The sequence below is a fragment of the Trichomycterus rosablanca genome, chromosome 6 (assembly GCF_030014385.1).
Source record: "Trichomycterus rosablanca isolate fTriRos1 chromosome 6, fTriRos1.hap1, whole genome shotgun sequence".
NCBI lineage: Eukaryota > Metazoa > Chordata > Actinopteri > Siluriformes > Trichomycteridae > Trichomycterus > Trichomycterus rosablanca.
In genome coordinates, this window is record NC_085993.1 from 522835 (window position 1) to 550200 (window position 27366).

Genomic DNA, 27366 nt, shown 5'->3' on the forward strand with positions numbered 1-27366 from the left:
TAAAACAATCATTATAATTTATATTGATCATATAGAATCTCCACCTTGGTCTTATTAGTCCAGATATTGTTCCAGAACTTGTGTGGTTTGTCCAAATCCTTTTTGGAGTGCAAATTATGTGTATTAGTTTGTAGAAGTCGATGAGGACTGTGACATTTCTAGGTCTTAATAATAAATAAAATACATAGAATTAAAGTAGTAGTTTTCTGTATTTACACCATGACTATTCTTAATTCACTTGCTGCCCTTACTGCTCAAAAACTTCAGTCATGAAACATGAACATTCACAGTTTTTTGCAGTATAATCATATTAATTCATAATTTCTGATCAAATAAAATATTATCGAATAATTATGAGTCAAAACGTCCGGAATCAAATGAGCCGATCATAAGAGTCGATTCCACATTGTGTGTGTGTGTGTGTGTGTGAGAGAGAGTTTGTTGATGCTCAGCCATGGAAACCTTTGGAACTCTGTAGTAATTGAGTTAGCACAGTGTTGGTGACTTTTGTGCACTTTACGTGGTCTGACACTTGCTGTGGTTCCTAAACGCTTCAATTTTTCAGTAAAACCACTCACTGTTGATGGTGGAGTATCTAGTAGGAAAGAAATGGCAGGAACTGACATTTAGAACCATCCAATGTGTTAAACTGTATACACCTGTAGCAAAAGAACTGAATTCGATGATTAAGTGGTGTGTCCAAATACTTTTGTTCATACAGTGTATCTATGAGTTTATAAATAATTCTTGTTTTGGAAAACATTTTTTTCTTATTTTTTTCTTGAGCTTTTATTTTGGCTGTCTTTACTGTGCTTTATTCATATTAATCTTTTAATTTTTACTTAGTTATAACTCCTCACTTAATCCTCTTCAGTACTACTCACTGTTTCACTGACTCTTCCTCACCATCTTTCCTTATTAATAATTCTGTATTTTTTCTTCCGGCTGCTCTTGTATTTAGTCGTCGCCACAGCAGATCTCGTCTTCATTCCAGACTTGGCACAGTTCTGACGCCGGATGCCTTTCCTGACAAAACCCTCCTGGGCTTGGGACAGGCTCTTGGAGTAAGATGAGATGAATGAGATGATTAATAGGCCTAATTCAGGGTTAATACACTTATACCTTAAAAAACCTGAAAAGGCTTCGTCACATCTCCAACTGTGACTTTTTATTACTTTAAGAAGAGATTGTGTCTAAAATAATCTCACTTCTCATAGAGTAAGACTTCTGTACGAAACTTCAAACATTACCGTAAAAAGCCAAACCAGTGGCTTTTATTTTATGATGGTCTTGCTGGTCATTTCTTGAACAACGATGATGGCCTAAGTAGTAACGACACTATAGGTGCACGTCAACCTTTAACCTTCCTGAAACCTCGGCGGCTCTGTCCTTTCTTCTTTCATTTATATTGCAAAACATAAGCATCTCTTTGACATTGGGTCATCTAGTGTCCAAAGATGTTTGCCTAAACATTAAACATTGTTATTGTGCTTGTTGTGCTGCTTTTAAACTTTCCCCAGTTTTAAACACTGGCAGATCGGTGATTTTTGTGGTGTGAAAGAGTTCATACAGCGGCCTCCTGAGTCACATCACAACAACATTTACAAATTAAACACAAGCTTAAAACACAACAGCATTAAGGGGGAACATAAATACATTATCAGGAGTACAGTAATTAAATAAATGCTGCATTAACTTAAACCAGAAACATTAAAAACGGTTGAGGGTCTCTAACACGGGAAAGCTCCTGACCACTAGAGGGCGCTCCTGATTATTGTAGCTGTTTGACATTGCAATATAATATGCGCAGAGCAAGAAACAGACGCTGAACACAAAGAACAGAGAAGTGTGGAGAGAATCTGGTGTGTAATTTTAATTTTAATTAAATTAGAACCGAAGGTAAGATTCCTGATTTAGCTGATCAGCTGTGTAGCACGTTTTCGCTTTGTTTTGTTGAAATGTAAACAGCTAAAATTATAAAGCGCCTCCTAGTGGCCGGGAGCGAGGCTCAACAGTAACGGTTTTAAAATGCATATGTATTTCGTTTCCATTAATGCTGCATTTAAAAAAATGTATTTAGTTTAGGTTAAGGCACTGCATGCAGTTTAAAATGCTGCACGTCTGGTTTTGTGCATGTTTTCCTCAATGCTGTTGTGTTTGCGGCGTCTTTTGAAATGAATCGCTGCATTCCTGGTAATATATTATCGTTTTCCTTTAATACTGCTGCGTTCTCAGCTTTTGTTTAATTTGTAAATGTTCCCAGTTAACAGAAACCAAAAGCTAAATCTTAATCTTTCACTCTTTAAGCTCCCAAACATGAACCTAAGTAGGAATCGATTCGCAGAATCGACTCATTATTTGGGAATCGACTCTTGTATCGAACGATTCTGAATCACCCGGTCTCCAGGGAAACCGCAGCCGTTTGTGCTTGTGTGTGTTTTACCTCACAGAGCCGATCAATCACATCCAGCTCTTTATCTTTAGTTTTTAATCTGTTTTATTAACTTTTAATATGTTAAATAGATTTTACTAACTGTGTAGCGGTGAACCAGAGTAAAGGTAAGATTAGCATAAAGTTATTCAGTCAGAAAACGAACTTCTGCTACACCGTTAGCCTGGTTAGCATGTTTCTGTTTATTTTTTAATATTAATTATATATACTACTACTAATTGTACTACTAATACCACTATTAATAATTATTATTATAATAATAATACATAAACATTTTGAATTCTGTAATGTTGAAACGTTTTGTTGTTGTGCTGCCTAGAATGTTATAGTTAGCCTGTCGATGAGCACACAAAACTAATAATAATAATAATAATAATAATAATGATAATAATTTAATAATAATTTAATAATGTCAGCAGTGTAAAGTTTTTCCATTTTCATTTCATTTTTATCTACAGTTTATTCTGATCAGAGTGGCGGTGGGTCCGGTTCCACAGACAAACACTGTGTGTAAGGCACATACATCGATCAGTCATAACATTATAACCACCTCCTTGTTTCTACACTCACTGTCCATGTTATCAGCTCCACTTACCATATAGAAGCACTTTGTTGTTCTACAATTACTGACTGTAGTCCATCTGTTTCTCTACATGCTTTGTTACCCCCTTTCATGCTGTTCTTCAATGGTCAGGACCCCCACAGGACCACCACAGAGCAGGTATTATTTAGGTGGTGGATGATTCTCAGCACTGCAGTGACACTGACATGGTGCTGGTGTGTTAGTGTGTGTTGTGCTGGTACGAGTGGATCAAGGAGGTGGTTTGAATGTTATGGCTGATCGGTGTACACTGGTATAGGACGCCAGTCCATCCCTCCCTCAGACTAGATCTAACATCTGCGTGGGTCTGTGTAGATGCCTGGCAGGCTGATAGCTTTGCTGAGATTCGAACCCGGATCACCGCAGTCGTGGTCCAGCGTAATCAAACACTTTACACCTGAGCACCTTTAGTGTAGGTGTTTGTGTTATTACTGTCTATATGTTGTGGCACGGTGGCTCGGTGGGTAGCACTGTCGCCTCACAGTGAGAAGGTCCTGGGTTCGAATCCCAGGTGGAGCGGTCTGACGCTCTGTGATGGATAAGCGTCCTGTCCAAGGTGTGTTACTGCATTGCTCCTGATGCCGTGACCCTGACCAGGATAACGCGGTTGCATTTTTGTCACCACGTCATCCTGGTCAGGATCCCAGTGCCGAAAACACATTTCGGACAGGACGCCCCCTCCTGATAACAGCCCGGATCCTGGTAATGGACTGGCATCCTCTCCAGGTCGTTCACGCCTTGCGCCCAGTGTTTTCTGCTGGAACCGGACCCATCGTGACCCTGACCAGGATAACAGGGTGAATATAAATGAAAGGAAATGATAATGTCTAGTTAGTGTGCAGTTATTGATGCACCACCAGTGTTTCTGGGGAAGCCGGACCCATCGTGACCCTGACCAGGATCTAGTGGTTGCATTTTCGTTTTTATGTTTTACCCACCACGTTATCCTGGTCAGGGTCGGAGTGCGGAAAACATTTCGGGCAGGGTGCCTCGTCATGCCCGTATCCAAGCTATGGATTGGCATCCTCTTTAGGATATTCCTCCCTTGTGCCCAGTGTTTTCTGCTGGAACCTGACCCATTGTGACCCTGACCAGGCTAACAGGGTTAATATAAATGAAAGGAAATGATAATGACTAGTTAGCGGGCGGTTAGTGGTTAAAGAAATGAACAAAATGTAAATCCTTAGTGCTCAGTGTTCTTGTACTTACTCTAGTGACCCACTGCAACCCTGACCAGGATGAAATACAGGTTGTTATGGAAACGGAGATGTTTAAATGTGATCTTTATCCTTTGATCTGTAAGGCGCTTGACGGCATCATGCTGGACGTGTCCCCCCCCCCCTCCCCGTCATGGAGCGCCTCTCCTCCCGCCCAGCCGTTCCGTTTCCGCGCCCGCACCGAGCCCCTGGACTGGCGGCGCGTGGCGGCCCTGGACCTGGACCGCGTGGTGCGCGAGCTGGACATCCAGCTGCTGCAGGAGTTCATCGGCGCCGTGACCTTCTGCGACGTGGAGGGCGAGAGGTGCCCGCAGTGCCGCCGCCCCATCGACGCCACCCTGCTGAAGGTCCTGCGCACGTCCCAGCTCGGCACCGAGTACCTGCTGCACTGCCAGGACCACCTGAGCTCTCGGGCGCTCCGGCTGGAGGATCGTCTGCAGGGGGCGCTCTCTCTGCTCCAGCGCCGGGAGGAGGAGCGGGCGCGGCTCCAGAAACAGCTGGACGAGGTCCGAGCGGAGAGCCGGCGCAGGAAGAAGCTCATCGCTACTCAGCAGCAGCTCCTGCAGACCAGCGCCGGGAACTACCACAAGGTGAGGAGGATTTACGAATGAGCAGAAATCCCAGCAGTGCTGTTCCCAAACCTGATTTATCTCAATTCTGTCATTCAGTGTCAGTTCTGTGAGAAGTGCTTCGTCAATTACTCCTACTTACAAGCTCACGTTCAGCGCAGACACCCCGAAATCACCGACGCAGGTACGATTCCCCCTCTGTACCCCCGTACCCCCCTCTGTACCCCCCGTACCCCCCTCTGTACCCCCGTACCCCCCCTCTGTACCCCCATACCCCCCTCTGTACCCCCCGTACCCCCCTCTGTACCCCCGTACCCCCCTCTGTACCCTGTATCCCCCCTCTGTACCCCGGTACCCCCCCTCTGTACCCCTGTACCCCCCCTCTGTACCCCTGTATCCCCCCTCTGTACCCCCATACCCCCCTCTGTACCCCTGTATCCCCCCTCTGTACCCCCCGTACCCCCCGTCTCAGTGCAGCGCCGTCGATCAGCCAGCAGCACCAAAGTTCTGGTGGTTCCTCTAAAAAGCACCAAGGTTCTGGTGGTTCCTCTAAAAAGCACCAAAGTTCTGGTGGTTCTCTAAAAAGCACCAAGGTTCTGGTGGTTCCTCTAAAAAGCACCAAGGTTCTGGTGGTTCTCTAAAAAGCACCAAGGTTCCGGTGGTTCCTCTAAAAAGCACCAAGGTTCTGGTGGTTCTCTAAAAAGCACCAAGGTTCCGGTGGTTTCTCTAAAAAGCACCAAGGTTCCGGTGGTTTCTCTAAAAAGCACCAAGGTTCCGGTGGTTTCTCTAAAAAGCACCAAGGTTCCGGTGGTTTCTCTAAAAAGCACCAAGGTTCTGGTGGTTTCTCTAAAAAGCACCAAAGTTCTGGTGGTTCTCTAAAAAGCACCAAGGTTCCGGTGGTTTCTCTAAAAAGCACCAAGGTTCCGGTGGTTCCTCTAAAAAGCACCAAGGTTCTGAAGGTTTCTGTAAAAAGCACCAAAGTTCTGGTGGTTCTCTAAAAAGCACCAAGGTTCCGGTGGTTTCTCTAAAAAGCACCAAGGTTCTGACGGTTTCTCTAAAAAGCACCAAGGTTCTGGCGGTTTCTCTAAAAAGCACCAAGGTTCTGATGGTTCCTCTGAAAAGCACCAAGGTTCTGACGGTTTCTCTAAAAAGCACCAAGGTTCTGGTGGTTCTCTAAAAAGCACCAAGGTTCCGGTGGTTTCTCTAAAAAGCACCAAGGTTCCGGTGGTTTCTCTAAAAAGCACCAAAGTTCTGGTGGTTCTCTAAAAAGCACCAAGGTTCTGGTGGTTTCTCTAAAAAGCACCAAGGTTCTGGTGGTTCTCTAAAAAGCACCAAGGTTCTGATGGTTCCTCTAAAAAGCACCAAGGTTCCGGTGGTTCCTCTAAAAAGCACCAAGGTTCCGGTGGTTCCTCTAAAAAGCATCAAGGTTCCGGTGGTTCCTCTAAAAAGCACCAAGGTTCCGGTGGTTCCTCTAAAAAGCACCAAGGTTCTGGTGGTTTCTCTAAAAAGCACCAAGGTTCTGGTGGTTCTCTAAAAAGCACCAAGGTTCTGATGGTTCCTCTAAAAAGCACCAAGGTTCCGGTGGTTCCTCTAAAAAGCACCAAGGTTCTGGTGGTTCCTCTAAAAAGCACCAAGGTTCTGGTGGTTCTCTAAAAAGCACCAAGGTTCCGGTGGTTTCTCTAAAAAGCACCAAGGTTCTGGTGGTTTCTCTAAAAAGCACCAAAGTTCTGGTGGTTCTCTAAAAAGCACCAAGGTTCTGGTGGTTTCTCTAAAAAGCACCAAGGTTCTGGTGGTTCTCTAAAAAGCACTAAGGTTCTGGTGGTTCCTCTAAAAAGCACCAAGGTTCCGGTGGTTCCTCATAACTGCTGCAGGTACGCCCTCTGCTGGCTGATCGGCGGCGCTGCACAGAGACCCCTGTTCTCTCTAATGCTCCATAAATATACGGACACCTAACTCACACCCCCGTGTTCATGCACCAGAGAAGCAGAAGAGGAAGCAGGTGGAGCTCATGGAGGACGGAATCGAGGAGCTGAAGCAGAAACTCAGGCTCACTCAGACCCAACTCGAAGCGGAAAGAGACGCAGAGACACATCGCCGGCAGCAGGTAGGTCCCGAACATCTAAACGCTTCAGGGAAGGTCCTTAACGGACGTGTAGACTCATCGTTCTATCGTTCTCCACCGCCAGGACCTGGAGGAGCAGCGGAGACGAGAGGCCGCCGAGCGGGAGGAGGTGCAGCGCTGGAAGGAGGAGGAGAGGAGGAGATTCCAGCAGGACGTCCAGGAGCTGAAACAGCTCTTCATTCTGGAGCTCAACGACGTGGCCAATAAGAGCTCCGTCCTGGAGGGGGTGAGTGGGGTTTATAGGTTTTAAACACTAGGTGGAGACAAACTCTCATAGTGCTTTTCCACTGATGCGGATCCGGCTCTGTTCCGGTTCCCGAACTTGATTTTGAACCGGTTCCGTGTGTTTCCACTGGAAAAAAAGAGGTTCCAGATAGCGAACCAGTGTCTAATCGGGCACCACAGAATACTGGGTTATTCAGCGCAAACCGTGACGTCACCTCAAAGTGTCAAGGTTTGGACGCTTTCACGAGACATTATAACATTATATAGAATTTAAATTCAGCGCCTTTACTTTCCTCCTCATTGTGTAAATGAATGTAATTTCTGTAACAAGAAGGTTCCAGTTAAAAGCTTCAACTGATACGTTTTGTTTTCATTACAGAACAAAAGCGCTCGATAAATCACGGCACAGCGGCCAAAATCCCAAACACGGCAAAAACCATCATAACCGCTGCTTACCTTAGCTTCTGTTCTTCCAGATGCTATTACATTTATAAGCGTGCGTCCCATTAGGAACAGAATCCGTTATTTTGTAAATGTGCTTATAATTAAAAACCTCCAAACTTTTCCCGGTGGTGAAGTAAAACAGGAAGTGGTTAGAAAGCCGATCGAGCGTTTCATTACCACGTCATCTGTGTGACGCAAACCGAATAAATGCAAATAACAGCATTTCTTACTAACAATTACAATCAGAAGCTCTGATTGGTTCAGAAAGCGTCTTTCAACCATCAGCACCGATTCTGTAGGAGCGTTCCATTCACCCCGGTCGTTCCTGTGAAGTGCACTACGTAGGGTACTCCACCATTTTAAGTGAGATTCTGATCCAAAGGTAACGAGAATGTTTAGATGAAGTGAACTTCAGACTGTGTAGGGAGTAGGGAGCGACGCTTCATCACTACACCGGAAGCTGCTGGAACATTTACACATTGTGTGTGTTGTGGGTTATTATATTATTATTATTATTATTAATATTATTATTATTATTATTATTAATTATTATTAATTATTATTATTATTATTATTAATTATTATTATTATTATTATTAATTATTATTATTATTATTATTATTATTATTATTATTAATTATTATTAATTATTATTATTATTATTATTAATTATTATTATTATTATTATTATTATTATTAATTATTATTATTATTATTATTATTATTATTATTAATTATTATTATTATTATTATTATTATTATTATTATTAATTATTATTAATTCTTATTATTATTATTATTAATTATTATTATTATTATTATTAATTCTTATTATTATTATTATTAATTATTATTATTATTATTATTATTATTATTATTATTATTATTAGCGGAAAATGACACGATCAAAATGATGTTAGATCATATATATATAATTGTCACATTTAACTAATACTAACACATGTTGACTTTTGTTGAAACGCAGGTCGGTTTTCTACAAAACACCAAGGTTTGAGGAAACCTGAACAGAACCGGTTCAAGAACCAGAACCAAAGTTCTTTTGGTGGAAAAGCGCTACAAAAGAGTTCTGGTTCTTGAACCGGTTCGGTTCAGGTTTCTTAGAACCTTGGTGTTTTTTAGAGAACCGACCCGCGTTTCCACCAGTCTTTGGGAGCCGGGTATGCGTGGCGCCACTTTGCGTCGCTAACTTTGGCTCCGCCTCCTGACTCCGGAAATCGCAGATCTGACTGAAATTGAGTGAGAGCCGATCTGAACTTCGATTAAGAAATGCTCATGCTCACACACTGTTGTGGATGGTGTGTACAGTAGAAGTGACGTGCTGTGTGTGTGTGTGTGTGTGTGTGTGTGTGTGTGTGTGTGTGTGTGTGTGTGTGTAGAAGCTGCAGGAGCTGGAGAACAGAGAGCTGAAGGTCTCTGATCTGAGAGGTGAGGACGAGCAGGAGAAGGAGCGCAGGAACAGAGAGCTGAAGGAGCAGATCGCTCAGAAGGTTCGACTTCTTTGCACACCGTGTCTTTATTTACCCCAGATAGTCATGCTGGAACAGGAAAGGGCCTTCCCTAAACTGTTGCTGCAAAGTTGAAAGCATAATGTCCTTTATATGATTGATTTGGCTGAATCACATGATTTTAATAATTAGGTGGGGTGTCCCAATACTTTTGTCCATATAGTGTACGTGTACTGGTGGTCTCAGTGGGTCCCTCAATGATGGGCCACAAACAAACGCACCACCTATAACCTGGATCTGATGCTTAATAATCCGTCGCTGAGCCGCTGGTGTGTGTGTGTGTGTGTGTGTGTGTGTGTGTGTGTGTGTGTGTGTGTGTGTGTGTGTTTCAGGAGAGTAAGTGGAGGAAGAAGCTGAAGGAGATCCAGAACAGGTTTGAGCAGGAGAGAGAGGAGGTAAGAGCAGCGTCCACATGTTTATTTTGGGGAGCAGTCGGACCAGGACCGTGAGCATGGTGTCTTGTTCCAGCTCCAGAGCGAGAACGTGCGTCTGCAGAAGGCTCTGTCGGTGGAGGAGAGCTCCGTGTCCAGTGTGTTCTCCCTGCAGCAGCAGGTTCAGTCCCTGTCCCATCAGCTCAGAGAGAAGAACTCGCTCATACACTCACAGAACCAGCAGGTAACCATCGTTCACATCTCACCTGCGCTGGGTGGGTTCATACGGAGACCCGTATCGCGCACGGAGAGTCACGCACCGCTCTCCATCGTCCCCCGCCTCTGTGCAGCGCCATCCGTCAGCCAGCAGAGGGCGTAACTGCAGAATTGTCATGAGGAATCCCTCCCTCCCTCCCACTGTCGCCTCACAGCGAGAAGGTCCCGGGTTCCATTCCCAGCTGGACCGATCCGGGTCCTTTCTGTGTGGAGTTTGGCATGTTCTCCCCGTGTCTGTGTGGGTTTCCTCCCACAGTACAAAGACACTTTTTATCCAAAGCGTACTGGACAGTTGTGGCCTAGTGGTTAAGGTACTGAACTAGTAAGCCAAAGGTCGCTGGTTCAAGCCCCACCACTGCCAGGCTGACACTGTTGGGCCCTTGAGCAAGGCCCTTAACCATCAATTGCTTAGACAGTAAACAGTCAGTAATTAAGGGTTAACTGAGGGCTGTGCTCAAGGGCCCAACAGTGGCAACCTGGCAGTGGTGGGGCTTGAACCAGCGACCTTTCGATTACTAGTCCAGCACTTTAACAATTACATTACAACTCTGCCACTGGTCATTTGATTTCCAGCACTCCAGCAGCGCTGCTGTGTCTGATCCACTCATACCAGCGCAACACACACTAACACACCAGCACCGTGTCAGTGTCACTGCAGTGCTGAGAATCATCCACCATCCACTCATGGCGGTCCTTGGGGGACCATTGAAGAACAGGGTGAAAGGGGGTAACAAAGCATGTAGAGAAACAGATGGACTACAGTCAGTAATTGTAGAACTACAAAGTGCTTCTATATGGTAAGTGGAGCTGATAAAATGGACAGTGAGTGTAGAAACGAGGAGGTGGTTTTAATGTTATGGCTGATCGGTGTAAACAATCGTGCTTATTACACCGTGGTATTTGTTTGATGTATAAATAAATAATCTAAATGAAATTAATGCTTTTATTTCAGATTAAGAAGCTCGGTGCCAGATCACCGTCAGGTAACCAGAACCGTGAGTAACTTCATTCATAAAAATAGTGGCAATCTGGTCCCACTGTGGTTGACAAGGCGTAACATAAAGCCTCCACAAGGGGGCGCCCGTGTACACGTTTATTTTGTGCTTGTGCCTTAAAATCTCGTAATTAAATGATCATTATTGTTCTCGGTGGGATCTGAACCCCTGAACTGTGTGTTCTGGCGTGAATGTGCCCTAAATCCCCCAGTTTAGTCGTATCCAATTCCCCGATGGTATTCCCCTCTGCTGCTGCACTGGCACACGCCCCCTCCCACAGGTGCAGGTGCAGGTGCGCTCATGTATCGCGCACGTATCCTTGATCCCCCGATCAGCCGGCAGAGGGCGCAGTTACAGCATCGCCCTCCCCCGAACGAGCCAATCGGTGTCCGTGTAGCCGGCCAGTAGCAGAGCTGAGATTCGAACCCCTCTGAGAGGTGTGGGTGGTGCAGGATGAATGTGATTCACATGATGGTTCCTGTTCTGCAGAGCCTCCCACCCAGGTTCCTGTTCAGGACTCACCAGTACCGGAGGAGGAGGAGGAGGAGGAGAGGAAGCGTATGATAAACTACATCACTCTGTATAATTCATCATGCACTCAGTGCTGGTTTGTATGATGTGATGTGTCGCCTCCTACAGGTCTGGAGGAGCAGAGGAGGAAACTACTGAGAGGGAAGGAGAACCTGAAGAACCTTAAACTGCTCCTACAGGAGAAACTGCAGGAGAAGCTGGAGGAGGTCGGCCTGAGGAAGGTAGAGCTCACTCATTCATTCATTCATTCATTCACTCACACACTCATTCACTTACATGTTCACTCACTCACTCACTCACTCATTCATTCATTCATTCTCTCACTCATTCATTCACTCACTCACTCACTCACTCACTCATTCACTCACTCACTCATTCATTCACTCACTCACTCACTCTCTCACTCATTCATTCATTCACTCACTCACTCTCTCACTCACTCACTCATTCACTCACTCACTCATTCATTCACTCACTCATTCATTCACTCACTCATTCATTCATTCACTCACTCACTCACTCACTCATTCATTCACTCACTCACTTATTCACTCACTCACTCATTCATTCTCACTCACTCATTCACTCACTCACTCACTCACTCACTCATTCATTCTCACTCACTCATTCACTCACTCACTCACTCACTCACTCACTCATTCATTCTCACTCACTCATTCATTCATTCACTCACTCACTCACTCACTCATTCATTCACTCATTCATTCATTCACTCATTCATTCACTCATTCATTCACTCACTCACTCATTCATTCACTCATTCATTCACTCATTCATTCACTCATTCACTCATTCATTCACTCATTCACTTACATGTTCACTCACACATTCATTCACTCACTCACTTATTCACTTATTCATTCACTCACTCATTCACTCATTCACTCATTCATTCACTCACTCACTCACTCATTCATTCACTCATTCACTCATTCACTTACATGTTCACTCACTCATTCATTCATTCACTCCTTCATTCACTCATTCATTCATTCATTCACTCCTTCATTCACTCATTCATTCATTCATTCACTCCTTCATTCACTCATTCATTCACTCATTCATTCATTCACTCATTCACTTACATGTTCACTCACTCATTCATTCACTCATTCACTCATTCACTCACTCATTCACTCATTCATTCATTCACTCATTCATTCATTCACTCATTCACTTACATGTTCACTCACTCACTCACACATTCATTCACTCACTCACTTATTCATTCACTCACTTACACACATTCACTCACTTATTCACTCACTCACTCATTCACTCACTCACTCACTCACTTATTCATTCACTCACTCACTCACTCACTTATTCATTCACTCACTCACTCACACATTCATTCACTCACTCACTTATTCACTCACTCACTCACTCATTCACTCACTCATTCACTCACACATTCACTCACTCACTCATTCACTCACACATTCACTCACTCACTCATTCACTCACACATTCACTCACTCACTCATTCACTCACTCACTCACTCACTTATTCATTCACTCACTCACTCACTCACTTATTCATTCACTCACTCACTCACACATTCATTCACTCACTCACTTATTCACTCACTCACTCACTCATTCACTCACTTATTCACTCACTCACTCATTCACTCACACATTCACTCACTCACTCATTCACTCACACATTCACTCACTCACTCACTCATTCACTCACTCACTCACTCACTTATTCACTCACTCACTCATTCACTCACACATTCATTCACTCACTCACTCATTCACTCACACATTCACTCACTCACTCATTCACTCACACATTCACTCACTCACTCACTCATTCACTCACTTATTCACTCACTCACTCATTCACTCACACATTCACTCACTCACTCATTCACTCACACATTCACTCACTCACTCATTCACTCACTTATTCACTCACTCACTCATTCACTCACACATTCACTCACTCACTCATTCACTCACACATTCACTCACTCACTCATTCACTCACTTATTCACTCACTCACTCATTCACTCACACATTCACACATTCACTCACACATTCACTCACTCACTCATTCACTCACTTATTCACTCACTCACTCATTCACTCACACATTCACTCACTCACTCATTCACTTACATGTTCACTCACTCACTCACTCACTCATTCATTCATTCATTCTCTCACTCATTCATTCACTCACTCACTCACTCACTCACTCATTCACTCACTCACTCATTCATTCACTCACTCACTCACTCTCTCACTCATTCATTCATTCACTCACTCACTCACTCACTCACTCATTCACTCACTCACTCATTCATTCACTCACTCATTCATTCACTCACTCATTCATTCATTCACTCACTCACTCACTCACTCACTCATTCACTCACTCACTTATTCACTCACTCACTCATTCATTCTCACTCACTCATTCACTCACTCACTCACTCATTCATTCTCACTCACTCATTCACTCACTCACTCACTCACTCACTCATTCATTCTCACTCACTCATTCATTCATTCACTCACTCACTCACTCACTCACTCATTCATTCACTCATTCATTCATTCACTCATTCATTCACTCATTCATTCACTCACTCACTCACTCATTCATTCACTCATTCATTCACTCATTCATTCACTCATTCACTCATTCATTCACTCATTCACTTACATGTTCACTCACACATTCATTCACTCACTCACTTATTCACTTATTCATTCACTCACTCATTCACTCATTCACTCATTCATTCACTCACTCACTCACTCATTCATTCACTCATTCACTCATTCACTTACATGTTCACTCACTCATTCATTCATTCACTCCTTCATTCACTCATTCATTCATTCATTCACTCCTTCATTCACTCATTCATTCATTCATTCACTCCTTCATTCACTCATTCATTCACTCATTCACTCATTCACTTACATGTTCACTCACTCATTCATTCACTCACTCACTCATTCATTCACTCATTCACTCATTCACTCACTCATTCACTCATTCATTCATTCACTCATTCATTCATTCACTCACTTATTCACTCACTCACTCATTCACTCACACATTCACACATTCACTCACACATTCACTCACTCACTCATTCACTCACTTATTCACTCACTCACTCATTCACTCACACATTCACTCACTCACTCATTCACTCACACATTCACTCACTCACTCACTCATTCACTCACTTATTCACTCACTCACTCATTCACTCACACATTCACACATTCACTCACTCACTCATTCACTCACACATTCACTCACTTATTCACTCACTCACTCATTCACTCACACATTCACACATTCACTCACTCACTCATTCACTCACACATTCACTCACTCATTCACTCACTTATTCACTCACTCACTCATTCACTCACACATTCACTCATTCACTCACACATTCACTCACTCACTCACTCATTCACTCACTCACTCACTCACTCACTTATTCACTCACTCACTCATTCACTCACACATTCATTCACTCACTCACTCATTCACTCACACATTCACTCACTCACTCATTCACTCACACATTCACTCACTCACTCACTCATTCACTCACTTATTCACTCACTCACTCATTCACTCACACATTCACTCACTCACTCATTCACTCACACATTCACTCACTCACTCATTCACTCACTTATTCACTCACTCACTCATTCACTCACACATTCACTCACTCACTCATTCACTCACTTATTCACTCACTCACTCATTCACTCACACATTCACTCACTCACTCATTCACTCACTTATTCACTCACTCACTCATTCACTCACACATTCACACATTCACTCACTCACTCATTCACTCACACATTCACTCACTCTCACTCACTCATTCACTCACTCACTCACTCACTTATTCACTCACACACTCACTCACTTATTCACTCACACACTCACTTATTCACTCACACACTCATGTACTTGCTCTTCACTGAGTACTGATGAATTTGTTGTGTCGCTGTGTGATGATGATGTGTATTGTACAGTAGTGTGATGTGTGTGTGTGATGTTTATGATGATGTGTGTTGGTGATTCGGTTGTATATTGACGTTGTTGTTGTTGTATGATGTGTTGTATGATGTGTGTGTGTGTGTGTGTGATGTTTAGGGTACTAAGGGAATCTCCTCTCAGACCCTGAGCTCTCTGAACTCTCTCATCTCCACTGAGCGAGTGAGGAACTTCAGGAGTCGCTCAGATCTCCACAATCTGAGGAGGAACCTGGAGATCCAGCTCAACCAGCGAGTGAGAGAGCTGCAGAGCGCACCTAGCAACATACACACCTCTGCTGAGGGTAAGAACACACACACACACACACACACACACACACACACACACACACACACACACACACACACACACACGTGTAGCTCGGTATTACATTTCTGCTCTTTATTTGACGTGCTTTGCTTTAGTGAGAAAGAAACTCCAGACTCCACCTGCGCTGCAGAACCCTAAACACAGACCCATCACCCTGAAACCCCAAACCCCCCTGCAGCCCCCCACAGCTGCTCCACGCTCCACAGCTCCTCCACAGAGTCCAGGAGCACGGGTACAACAGAAGAGGACCAGGTAACCCCACACACCTTCATCACTGGGGTATGAGTCTGAGGTGATGTTTACCAAGAACCTGGGGGTCATGATGGGTTTTGTGGTGAATATGAGGTGAGATGTGGTGTTACATGTGCCCCCCCCCCCCCCCCCCCCCAGCACTCCACCCTTCAGCGATGAGGATGAGGATGAGGAAGAGTCGGATGAGGACAGCGCTCACGTCACCAAACCCGTCCAACGTACGTCTACAACCAAACAACAGAAAGCAGAGAGCGACCTCGACTGGTCAGACAGCGACGATTCGGACGCCTCAGACTCCCACACGGCACATCGGGCCCCGAGTAAACAAGGTGAGGAGCCGCGGGGGGCCACGTACAGGCCTGATTCCTGCCCGTCCTCGTCCTCTCGTCTCCTGTGTTCTTCATAAATGGATCCTGAGGGTGGGGTTGTAGTGTGTGGTGACTGGAGAGTAGTGAGGCTTTTTCTATGGTCCAGTTGGGTTCATTCGGGGCCAGTCAGCGCCACTCAGGTCCAGTCGGGGACGGTCCGGTCCAGTCAGATTCAGTTGGGTTCAGTCGGGTCTTGTCAGGTCCAGTCCAGATAGGGCCAGTCAGATTCAGTCGGGTCCTGTCAAGACCAGTCGGATCCAGTCAAGTCCAGTTGGGTTCAGTTAAGTCCAGTTGGGTCCAGTCAAGTTCAGTCAGAGCGAGTTGGGTTCAGTCAGGTCCAGTAAAGTCCACTTGGGGCCAGTAAGGTCCAGTCAAGTCCAGTCAGGTTCTGTCAAGTCCAGTCAGGGCCAGTTCTGTCCAGTCAGGTCCAGTCAAGTCCAGTCAGGTTCTGTCAAGTTCAGTCAGGGCCAGTTCTATCCAGTCAGGTCCAGTCCAGTCAGGGCCAATTCTATCCAGTCAGGCCCAGTCCAGTCAGGTCCAGTTAGGGCCAGTCAAGTCCAGTCAGGTCCAGTTGGGTTCAGTCAGAGCCAGTTGGGTCCAGTCAGGTCCAGTTAGGGCCAATCAGGGCCAGTCGGGTCCAGTAAAGTCCACTTGGGGCCAGTAAGGTCCAGTCAAGTCCAGTCAGGTTCTGTCAAGTCCAGTCAGGTCCAGTCAAGTCCATTCAGGTTCTGTCAAGTCCAGTCAGGGCCAGTTCTATCCAGTCAGGCCCAGTCCAGTCAGGGCCAGTTCTGTCCAGTCGGGTCCAGTTGCATCCAGTCAAGTCCACTCGGGTCAGGTCCAAGTCTGGTCCAGTCAAGTCCAGTCGGCTTCAGTCAGAGCCAGTCAATTCAGGTCCAGTTCTGTCCTGTCGAGTCCAGTCAGGGTCAGTCGGGTCCAGTCAGGACCACTAGGGGGCAGCACCAGTGTTAATCCCATAAAGACTGAATCCTCACACACCAGGTTCTGGATGCTGACATTTATTTCAGTGGTAGATGCAGCAGAATGATTTAAACATTTATTTTAATAACACTTGGCACAAATACTTTTATTTAGTGTCACACAGCCCCAGCAGCCTGGGTTTGATCCCTGATTTTAAATGTTATCACTGTGTGTCAGCATGTTAAAAACAACAGAAGTTTAAAACATTCACACGTGTTATTAATCCTGGATGTGTTCCTGGTGTAGGTACAGTAGTTGAAACCCTGAGCAGGAGTTTGGAGAAGCAGCGGAGCAGCACCATCACCAGACCTGCAGGAGGAGTACGGGTCCTACCTCCAAGCTCTCAACCTTCTCCACCACGCCCCTCCATCATGAAGCAGCACGCGGTACGAGAACACCACACATCCAGAACTTTGTTTATTCATTTACTAATTAGCATAGAGCAGCCAATCCACCCTCTGCATGTTTCAGGTGAAGGGAGGAAATCACAGTTCCTTAAGGAAATAACATGACCGGCCGATAGCACCGCTGAGATCTGAACCCTGGATCCCCAGATCTCGGCAGCGGTGGGTTAGTGCCCGCGATGTTAAATCGCTAAATTGAATTGCACGTAAGCTCATGGCCACGGTGCTGTTCGAATTAAACTGGTGTACCATTTCCAGCTGATGTATCCCAGTCTCAGTCACTATGTGTCACTTGTGGGGTGGCAGTGGGGTAGCAGGTCATGTCCGTTATACCATTAAAACCACCTGAAGTTCTCATCACGTCTTGTTTCTCTCCTCGTAGGTGTCGGAGGACGAGAGCGATCTGGATCTGTCATCTATAGAGGAGCTCATCCCTCTGCCCCCAGTCGGGCGTGGCAGCACGGACGTCTGCGCCACCTCCGGCACCAGCGTATGGAGCTCGGTCGCCAGCCGACCCGGAGCCTGGTAAGAGGCTTCCAACACTAACGGGCGTCCAGTTACTTCTGATATCAAGCCTTAAATACAGCTGATTAAATCACACGTCTTTATTTTATTGGTTTTACTGCACAAAGCTCTCATACGGGTCATACAGGGATCTATAGTGCTTAGATCTATAGTGGATCTATAGTGGATCTATAGTGGATCTATAGTGCTTAGATCTATAGTGCTTAGATCTACAGTGGATCTATAGTGCTTAGATCTATAGTGGATCTATAGTGCTTAGATCTATAGTGGATCTATAGTGCTTAGATCTACAGTGGATCTATAGTGCTTAGATCTATAGTGCTTAGATCTACAGTGGATCTATAGTGCTTAGATCTATAGTGGATCTATAGTGGATCTATAGTGTTTAGATCTATAGTGGATCTATAGTGCTTAGATCTATAGTGGATCTATAGTGCTTAGATCTATAGTGCTTAGATCTACAGTGGATCTATAGTGCTTAGATCTATAGTGGATCTATAGTGCTTAGATCTATAGTGGATCTATAGTGCTTAGATCTACAGTGGATCTATAGTGCTTAGATCTATAGTGGATCTATAGTGCTTAGATCTATAGTGGATCTATAGTGCTTAGATCTATAGTGGATCTATAGTGCTTAGATCTATAGTGGATCTATAGTGCTTAGATCTATAGTGGATCTATAGTGCTTAGATCTATAGTGCTTAGATCTACAGTATAGTGGATCTATAGTGCTTAGATCTACAGTGGATCTATAGTGCTTAGATCTATAGTGGATCTATAGTGCTTAGATCTATAGTGGATCTATAGTGCTTAGATCCATAGTGCTTAGATCTATAGTGGATCTATAGTGCTTAGATCTATAGTGGATCTATAGTGCTTAGATCTATAGTGGATCTATAGTGCTTAGATCTATAGTGGATCTATAGTGCTTAGATCTATAGTGCTTAGATCTATAGTGGATCTATAGTGCTTAGATCCATAGTGCTTAGATCTATAGTGGATCTATAGTGCTTAGATCTATAGTGGATCTATAGTGCTTAGATCTATAGTGGATCTATAGTGCTTAGATCTATAGTGCTTAGATTTATAGTGGATCTATAGAGCTTAGATCTATAGTGGATCTATAGATTTTAGGATCTTTAATCCTAGTCGAGCTGTTGTGTTTTTGATGCATTATTGTACCCTAAATCCACTGATATACGTCTACATTCACATGATGCTTTTATCCAAAGTGACTTGAGGGTCAGGGGCCTTGTTCAGGGGCCCAACAGTGGCGACTCCTGTACATTTCAGGGTCTCTGTAAAAGCTTTTATTCCTCCGTCATAACTGTTTCTACACTCAGGGTCTGTGTGAAAACCTAGTGATCGTACATCATCCTACACTCCCGAGAAGAGGGCGTGTCTAAATTCTCCGATCCCTTAAAATGCTCCTACTGAGGCACCTTCATTCTGAGTGATGATCCGACTGACTGACGGGGAGCAGGGCGGGTCACCAGGTTCCCACGTTGATGCCGCGGTTATAATGGAGCCACACGAGTTCCAGAGTACTTCAGAAAACCGTCGTCACTTAACACAGGCCGCCGCTGCATCAAGAAACACAACCTGAAACTCTGTTGCACAAAATGAAACACCTCTGAGTTCCCTGGGCCCGAGCGCATCTCAAAAGGACCGACAGACAGTGGACACAGTTCAGCTTGTTCTCTGTAGCCAAAACAAAAAGAACCATCCAGACTGTTATCAGTGAAAGGTGCAAAAGCCATCATCTATCATGGTACGCGGAGGGGGAGGGGGGGGGGGGGGGGGGGTCAGTGCCCTCAGCATGACTGACCTGCACATGTGTGAAGCCTAATGATCTAATGATCTAATATTTAACGTCGATTGTTTACATATCTCCTCATAAAAGAATGGACACAGTTGAACTGATGTATCCTGTATAAAAGTGCTTCGTTTATTTAGAACGTTGTTTTGGTACCAATAAAAATAACGTTGATTTAAGCTCCGTCCGGAAAATGATTCTTCATCCACAATCACATCAGACGTGTCTGGATCATCTACAGACATGAAGTTCTGTTATCGGTCTGCACTGCTGGACCTCAAAGTCGAGGATTATAACGTGATGTTTTACACTTTGGTTCCATCATGACAGGACAGGTCGTTACTGCTCACACAAGATTCATCTGATCAGGTTAGTGCTGGGCGATTTTCACCATTAATTCGGTTAATTCGAATGAACGTTTTCACACGATGTTAGAAATGTGACAATCGCGATTGTTTGCGTACTTTATATTTTAATTAAAATACCAACGTCATGAGGCAGGAACTGACCAGACGCTCGCGGAATATAAATCAGGAGAGGTTTAATATCAAAATGGCAAAAACAGAGTCCAAAACCAGGCGCAGGCAAAAACAGTAAACGAAAGACAACAACAGTGATACACGGTAACGGCTAGATTCAGAAATAAAGTACGCAAACACGATCAGCAATACTTCACAACGAGACACACACAGAAGTGTTTAAATAAGATTCATGGATTTAAACACAGCCGAACTGGATCAAAACTCCGGAGACGGTGAGCGTGCGGACCGATCAGGATTGGCTGACCAGGGACAAGTGAGAGTCCGTGGGAGCATGGGAATTGTAGTCCATATTGTTAGAAGCAGTACGTGCCACCTCCATCCACCCCCCCAGTCACAAGAGGACAAAATCAAAGCTGAGCTGAGTGCTTATGCCAAGTTCTCACTACACGACTGGATCTCTTGTAATCGGGAGTCTTTCAGGTCGGTGTGTATTTCACACTACACGACTGATGGATGATGGGGGGTCACACACTACACCATCTATCACCAACTGGAATCGCTGGCGAGCTTCTCTGCTCTCCCAAACTACGTTCTGTCACGGAAACACACGTGAGAAGTGACGAGGGGGTTTAATGATACCACGTCCAAAAATGCACGTCAACGAGCGATGCAAGTAGCGAGCGATCAAAGTTTGTGTGCTGATGTGCAGCGTAAAATCAAAGAGGAAAAATAGGAACAGTATGGATCGTTCTATAGTGAGTTGGAGGATAATAAATATTGTTTGCAATGCAGCGTGGGTGTTTTTTAGAGCATGATAAGCTCAGAAATACTGTAAAACGTGTGTGTGTGTGCTGATGTATTCTGATATAAACTATATTACACCCCTGTACAACCTGTTTACACTCCTCCCCTGTGTTTCCCCTCACACCGTATCTCACGTTCTCATTGGCTGTTCGACACAGCACTCACTGCCCGTCGTGCAACTCAGATCAGATATTTCACATGCTAGAAATCTCGATCTGGTCGCCGAGCACTAGGATGGAGTTGTTGAGTAGTTCACACATAGTGATCGAGAGCCGAGTTTCGATCGCCGAGCGAACGGCGAGTTGCTCCCGAGCCGGCAAATCTAGCACCGACCAGCCGCCGAAAATCAGGGCAACAATCGTGTAGCGTGAACTCGATGTCCTCTAGTGTAGATACAGATACTGACTCACTTCATTGGTGGAAACGGTGCACAGGCTTCTGTTCCTTTCAAGAAACCTGTAAAGAACCTTTTGTGGTTTTGCACTTTTCTTAATGTAAGGTGGTTTTGCAGTCTTTTAAATTAAAATGCAAAAATAAAAGAAATGTGAGTCTTTTTTAAATTGCATTATACAAGAACAAACAAAAAAAATCGCAATCGGAATCGAGAATCGGTGATAAATGTGAAAATAAAACTTTTTTTTTTGTTTTTTTGTGGAGAACAAGCCAAACTCCACACAGAAAAGACACAAACTGCTCCACCTGGGAATCGAACCCAGGACCTTCTCACTGTGACATTACAGTCCTACCCGCCGAGTCACTCAAAACCTTAATGGAAAAAAACTGTGTATAATGGATTTGGTCTCTTTAGGGCTGTAATGTGTGCACTAATCTACCTTCTGCACTATGATGTGTATGAACACAGAGCATGAAAAATCACCCGGATGTCTTTAATCAGGGTTTGTTTTATTTATTTATTTATTTATTATTATATACGAGTCTGAACGAATCAGGTTATTACATTTTTATAATATATGAACAATAATAAAACAATATTAAACTGATGAAGGATGTAAAATGTTTAAACTTTTTAATAAACAGTAGAAATACAAATAAACACAAATTCTATTATATAAAGTCCATGAATAAACGCAGCACACTGCTCTACATCCCATCACCTAAATATTCAAATCCATAAACACCACCAAGCTCCAAACTACATCTCAAACCTCCAGAATCTGCCCCGAGTTTCATTTGACTGATTATTAAAATCTCCCAAAGCCTGAAATAATGAGAAACTAATGAATCTAAACATTAAACCCCGCAGTAACGCCTGATTCTCCTTATATACAGAGTAAAGTAACAGATGTGCTTTATTTTTAACGTTATGTTGAAGGTGGGACGTCAGTGATTGTAAGAATCACGTCCTCCTCCCCCTCAGCGACCCCTAAACGTAGTCGAATCTCTGGTTGGAGCGCCTGCCCTCCATACTCTGGGGCTTGTAGGCCTCGTCGTAGGTTTTGGGGTGACCCTCGGACCTGTAGATGTTGCTGTGGGTCGCCGCCTTGTACGCCGCCTGTCCCTCGTACCTGAAGATCAAACAGAGAAACGATTCGTTACGTCTCATCAACGCTCAGAGAACCTTTCAGTAACGTACAGAGACTCGAACCTACCGGTCATCAGGCATCATCCCGCGACAGGCCAGGCACAGCATGATTCCAGCCACGAACAGAACAGCGCCCCCTATCCAGCCCACGAACAGCGCCGCGCCGAACGTGTACCTGAGGGGTACGGCCAGGAAAAGAACCGGTCACATCTCAGTGTGATTAGAACTGCGCTCACTACCTCAAAGACCCGGGTTTGAGTCTCTGTGGTGCTACTCGCCGGTCAGTGTGCCAATGGGAGTGGCTCAGGAAGGTTGGCATGTACCAGCCTAACCTTCGGGTGTCATCCTGGTCAGGGCTGCAGTGGGACCCGCCCGACCGGTCAATAGCACCACTGGGATTCAAACCCTGGATCCCAGCGCCAGCGGGCTAGCGTAAAGCAGGTGTCACTCTGCCTGATGGTGGCGCCAATGTAACATTCATTTCTTTTTATTTATTTTCATTAAGTGTTTTATCTTGGTCAGGGCTGTGGTGGGTCCAGTTCCACTTGAAAAAACACTGATCACAAGACACGAACGCCCTGAACTGGGAGCCAAACCATTGTGTAGACGCCCAGCTGGCCGTTAGCACCGCTGAGCGACCAGTATATGATTCGGTTGATAGAATTTTCTGTAGTTCTATATTGTTGATGCAGTGATACGACATGAACGTTTATATATATCTAAGGTAAGCTCTGATTGGTTAAACCGCTCCGCTCCGGTTAAATGAGGGTCGTGTTTGTACCTGGGCGTGAGGGGCGACCCGACGAAGCCGGTGCTGCCGAGCCCCAACCCGTTCCCCGCCGTGTAGGTGGTGAGGGCGAAGTTGGTCACGATCAGATTGGCGAACATTGAAACGCCGGCGATGGCGCAGATTCCTGAGCGGAGAGGAATAATTAATAATTCATCAGATGATTAAACGTCCGTGTGAGTGAAATATTGACGAGAGCGAGTAAACGCTCCTCACCCCCGATGATGAACATGGCTCCAGCGGTCAGGGTCATGGTGGCCTTCACCCGCTGCTCCATGTTCCCCATCCGCAGGCACTTCAGAGCGAAGATCGCCACCAGCACGCCGATCACGCCCAGAACGATGGCCACGATCATCAGCGCCCGCACGCCCTGGAACAGACCTGAGGGGGGCGCCACACAAAACAACAACAAATCAATAAATACGATTCAATTAAATTAATAATTCTACTCAAACATTATAATCACAATTATAATCACAAAAAAGTTTCATTCAATTCTTATAAAATTATTTTCAATGTTTTAAAGCAAGTATTTTAAAACTGATATGACATTTTTCCTAACAGAAACGAACAGCAAATAAATAAATAAATAAAGACGTATATTTATCATATAAAGAAAACTACTAGAAGGAAGTAATATTAATTACAGAAAAAAATTAATTATAATTTCATTAAAAATCATAAAAAATAATGTGTAATAATTTTTTATATAAAAATAGAATTTATAAATCTGTGTTATATTATTGTTAGAATTTTATTTTCCTGCTTCATACAAAATTTTTTATTTCAGCATTTTTTTTTCCTCTTCTAATATTCCTATTTTTTATCTCACTTTTACACACTTGTGTTTTTATTTTACTGAAATTTATTTTATTTTTAATATTAAAAATAACCCAAAATATTTATTTAAAACGATTTACGCTCTACTCACACTAAGTAGAAATTTAGTTTAAAAAAATTATATATTGTAACAGTTTTAAAACTGTGACAAACATTTATTCACTGGAGCTTCTACGAGTCAAGCAAAAAAAATAAATAAATAAATAAATAAATAAATAAATAAATAAAGACGTGTATTTATCATGTAATGAAAACTAACAAAAAAAATATCAATTACAGAAAAAATGCAAGAAAAATCATAATAAAAATAACTTAAAAGTAAAATATTTTTATAAAACTAGAAATAAATAAATAAATAAATCTGTTTTATTATTGTTAGAATTTTATTTTCCTGCTATTTTAGCATTTTTTTCTCCTTCTATTATTCCTCTTATTTTTTATCTCACTTTTACACACTTTTGTTTTTAATTCTACAGAAATTAGAATTAAATTCATACGAGTTGAGCACAAAACTAAATAAATAAGTAAAGACGTATATTTATTATATAAAGAAAAAGAAAAAAAAATAGCAATTACAGAAAAAATGCAACAATAAATTATATTTTTAAAACAATTTTTATAGCAGATTTTTTATTATTAAAAAAAAAACCAACTACTTATTTAAAATGATTTACACCCTGGATCTTTTACGTCTTTTGAATGATCCTGAATGTTATTGAGCGTTTAGTAGAAATTATTGTTATTATTTTTTAATATTTTAAATGTTTTTAGCAAGTGTTTTAAAACTGTGAAATTTTTCCTAACAGAAGCGTTTATTCACCGGAGCTTCTACGAGTCGAGCAAAAAATAAATAAAGTAAGATGTATATTTATCATGTAAAGAAAACTAACAAAAATATCAATTACAGAAAAATTGCAACAATAAATTATAATTTAATAAAAATCATAATAAAAATAAAAGATTTTGTTTATAAAACTAGAATTTATAAATCTGTGTTTTATTATTGTTAGAATAAAATTTTCCTGATTCGTTCTTGGATTATTTCAGACGTGTTTCTATCATCTCTCAAATGTAGAACTCACCCGGTAAACCCAGAATAGTGAAATAGGGGCGGCACTGCGTGGTCCCGTACGCTGTACCCACACACGAGTACCACAGGCCATAATAAACAAAAATACTGCTCACTACAGTGTAACCCCGGTCCTCCACGCTCCACATGTCCAGCGCCGTCGCCGCCGCCACCAAAAACACCCCCAATAACGAGAGCATGAACCCCGAAACCTGCAGCATCGTCACCGCCATCACTGCTACAGCACCCACGCCCGTCTCACCCGCCGCCCACTGCCCGCCGGAGGAGGAACAGCGACCTCTTATCACTGGGTACGAACCAACAACCACCTACCACAAACCACCAACCTCTGTTTGTTTAACACGCTCATGTTCCTGGTTTCAGCTACGGGGTTTCCCAAACTCAAACTCAACAATCAAAGGTGTGTGTGTGTACATTGTGTGTGTGTGTGTGTGTGTGTGTATGTGAGTGTGTGTACTTGTCTAGTGTACGTGTGTTAGTGTATGTGTGTATATGCAAGTGTGAATGTGTGTGTACGTGTTTGTGTCTGTATGCATACGTCTGTGTGCGAGTGTGTGTGTACGTCTGTGTGAGTGTGTACATGTTTGTGTGTGTGTACGTATGAGTGTGTGTGTACGTATGAGTGTGTGTGTGTACGGTTGTAAGTGTGTGTACGTCTGTGTGAGTGTGTTTAGTCTGAAATGTTCCCTCCTTTAATCAAGAAAAAAAAGAAATTTTTTTTTAATTCCTCTTATTTTTTTATCTCACTTTCACTTTAGATTTTTTTTTTATTCTACACAAATAATAATAATAATTTATTTTATTTTTATTTTTTATAGCAGATTTAAATAAAAAAACAAAAATTTAGATGCAAAAAACCCCCAAAATATTTATTTAAAAATGATTTAGGCTCTGGAACTTTTACGACTTTTAATCGATCCTGATGCACGTCTAGAGTAAGTAAAAATTTTGTTTATTTTTTAATCTTTTTAATGTTTTTATCAAATTAATTTTTTTACATTATTTAATAAATTTAAACTATTTTCTACGTTGCAGATGTTTTGATGAAGCTGAAGCTTCTTAAATTCTATTTGAATTAATAATTTTTTATATTATAATATAATTCTGACTGTTCTGAGCTTTTCCCCCTCCCCGGTCATGGTCCCAGTTCCTCAGATCTTTGTGAGGGTGTGTGTTTGGGGTGAGACGGTACCTGGCAGTCCCAGAATGGTGAAGTACGGCCTGCACTCGGTGAACCCGGAGCTCTGCCGGACGCAGGAGCGCCACAGGCCAGCGTAGCTGTAGACGGAGGTGACGGGGTTATCGTACAGATCCTCCGTGCTCCACATGTCCATCGACGTGGCCGCGATGACCCCGCCCACCCCCAAAAGCCCCAGCACGAACCCCATCGCCTGACACATGGTGACCGCCATGTTCGATCCTCTCAGCTCGTCCGGAGTGTCGTCGCTCTGTCGCCGCTCTGTCGCCGCTCGGCTCTCTGGGACTTCTGACCCACTGCTGCGTCACGCCGTGTGTTTTTCCACCTGCGGCAGGTACGGGGCGGGGCGGGTCTGTGTGGGTGCACGACGGGACGCCCAACAATGGGAACGCTATCGAAACTCAGATAAGAGGAGTGAAGTGAGCCGGACGGGGTGGAAGTTTCTCTGCTTCTCCTCTTTGTTCCTTATGAAGCTTCATGAGAAAAAAAAATATTATTATTTACATCAAACACGATTAATTAAAAATTCTTAATTATTTATAATATTCAGGATAATAAACCA

General features: G+C 43.5%; 2 protein-coding genes across 2 annotated transcripts; one reads left to right on the forward strand and one right to left on the reverse strand.

Annotated features, from left to right (window-relative positions):
* Positions 1-2425: 2425 nt before the first annotated feature.
* Positions 2426-18319, forward strand: dzip1l (DAZ interacting zinc finger protein 1-like). Its single transcript, XM_062997202.1, has 16 exons — positions 2426-2559; positions 4357-4860; positions 4939-5023; positions 6819-6943; positions 7026-7187; positions 9028-9138; positions 9489-9551; positions 9625-9771; positions 10756-10798; positions 11288-11356; positions 11438-11550; positions 15508-15691; positions 15813-15969; positions 16108-16298; positions 17562-17701; positions 18102-18319. The coding sequence occupies exons 2-16, from the start codon at positions 4372-4374 to the stop codon at positions 18246-18248; spliced, it is 2226 nt and encodes a 741-aa protein (XP_062853272.1). The 5' UTR covers positions 2426-2559; positions 4357-4371; the 3' UTR covers positions 18249-18319.
* A 4411-nt stretch (positions 18320-22730) lies between these two features.
* On the reverse strand, positions 22731-27018 carry LOC134316172 (claudin-18-like). Its single transcript, XM_062996490.1, has 5 exons — positions 26799-27018; positions 23893-24057; positions 23671-23803; positions 22957-23064; positions 22731-22872 (listed from the first exon to the last, which is right to left on the reverse strand). Exons 1-5 carry the CDS (start codon positions 27016-27018, stop codon positions 22731-22733), a joined length of 768 nt encoding a protein of 255 aa, XP_062852560.1.
* Positions 27019-27366: the final 348 nt, after the last annotated feature.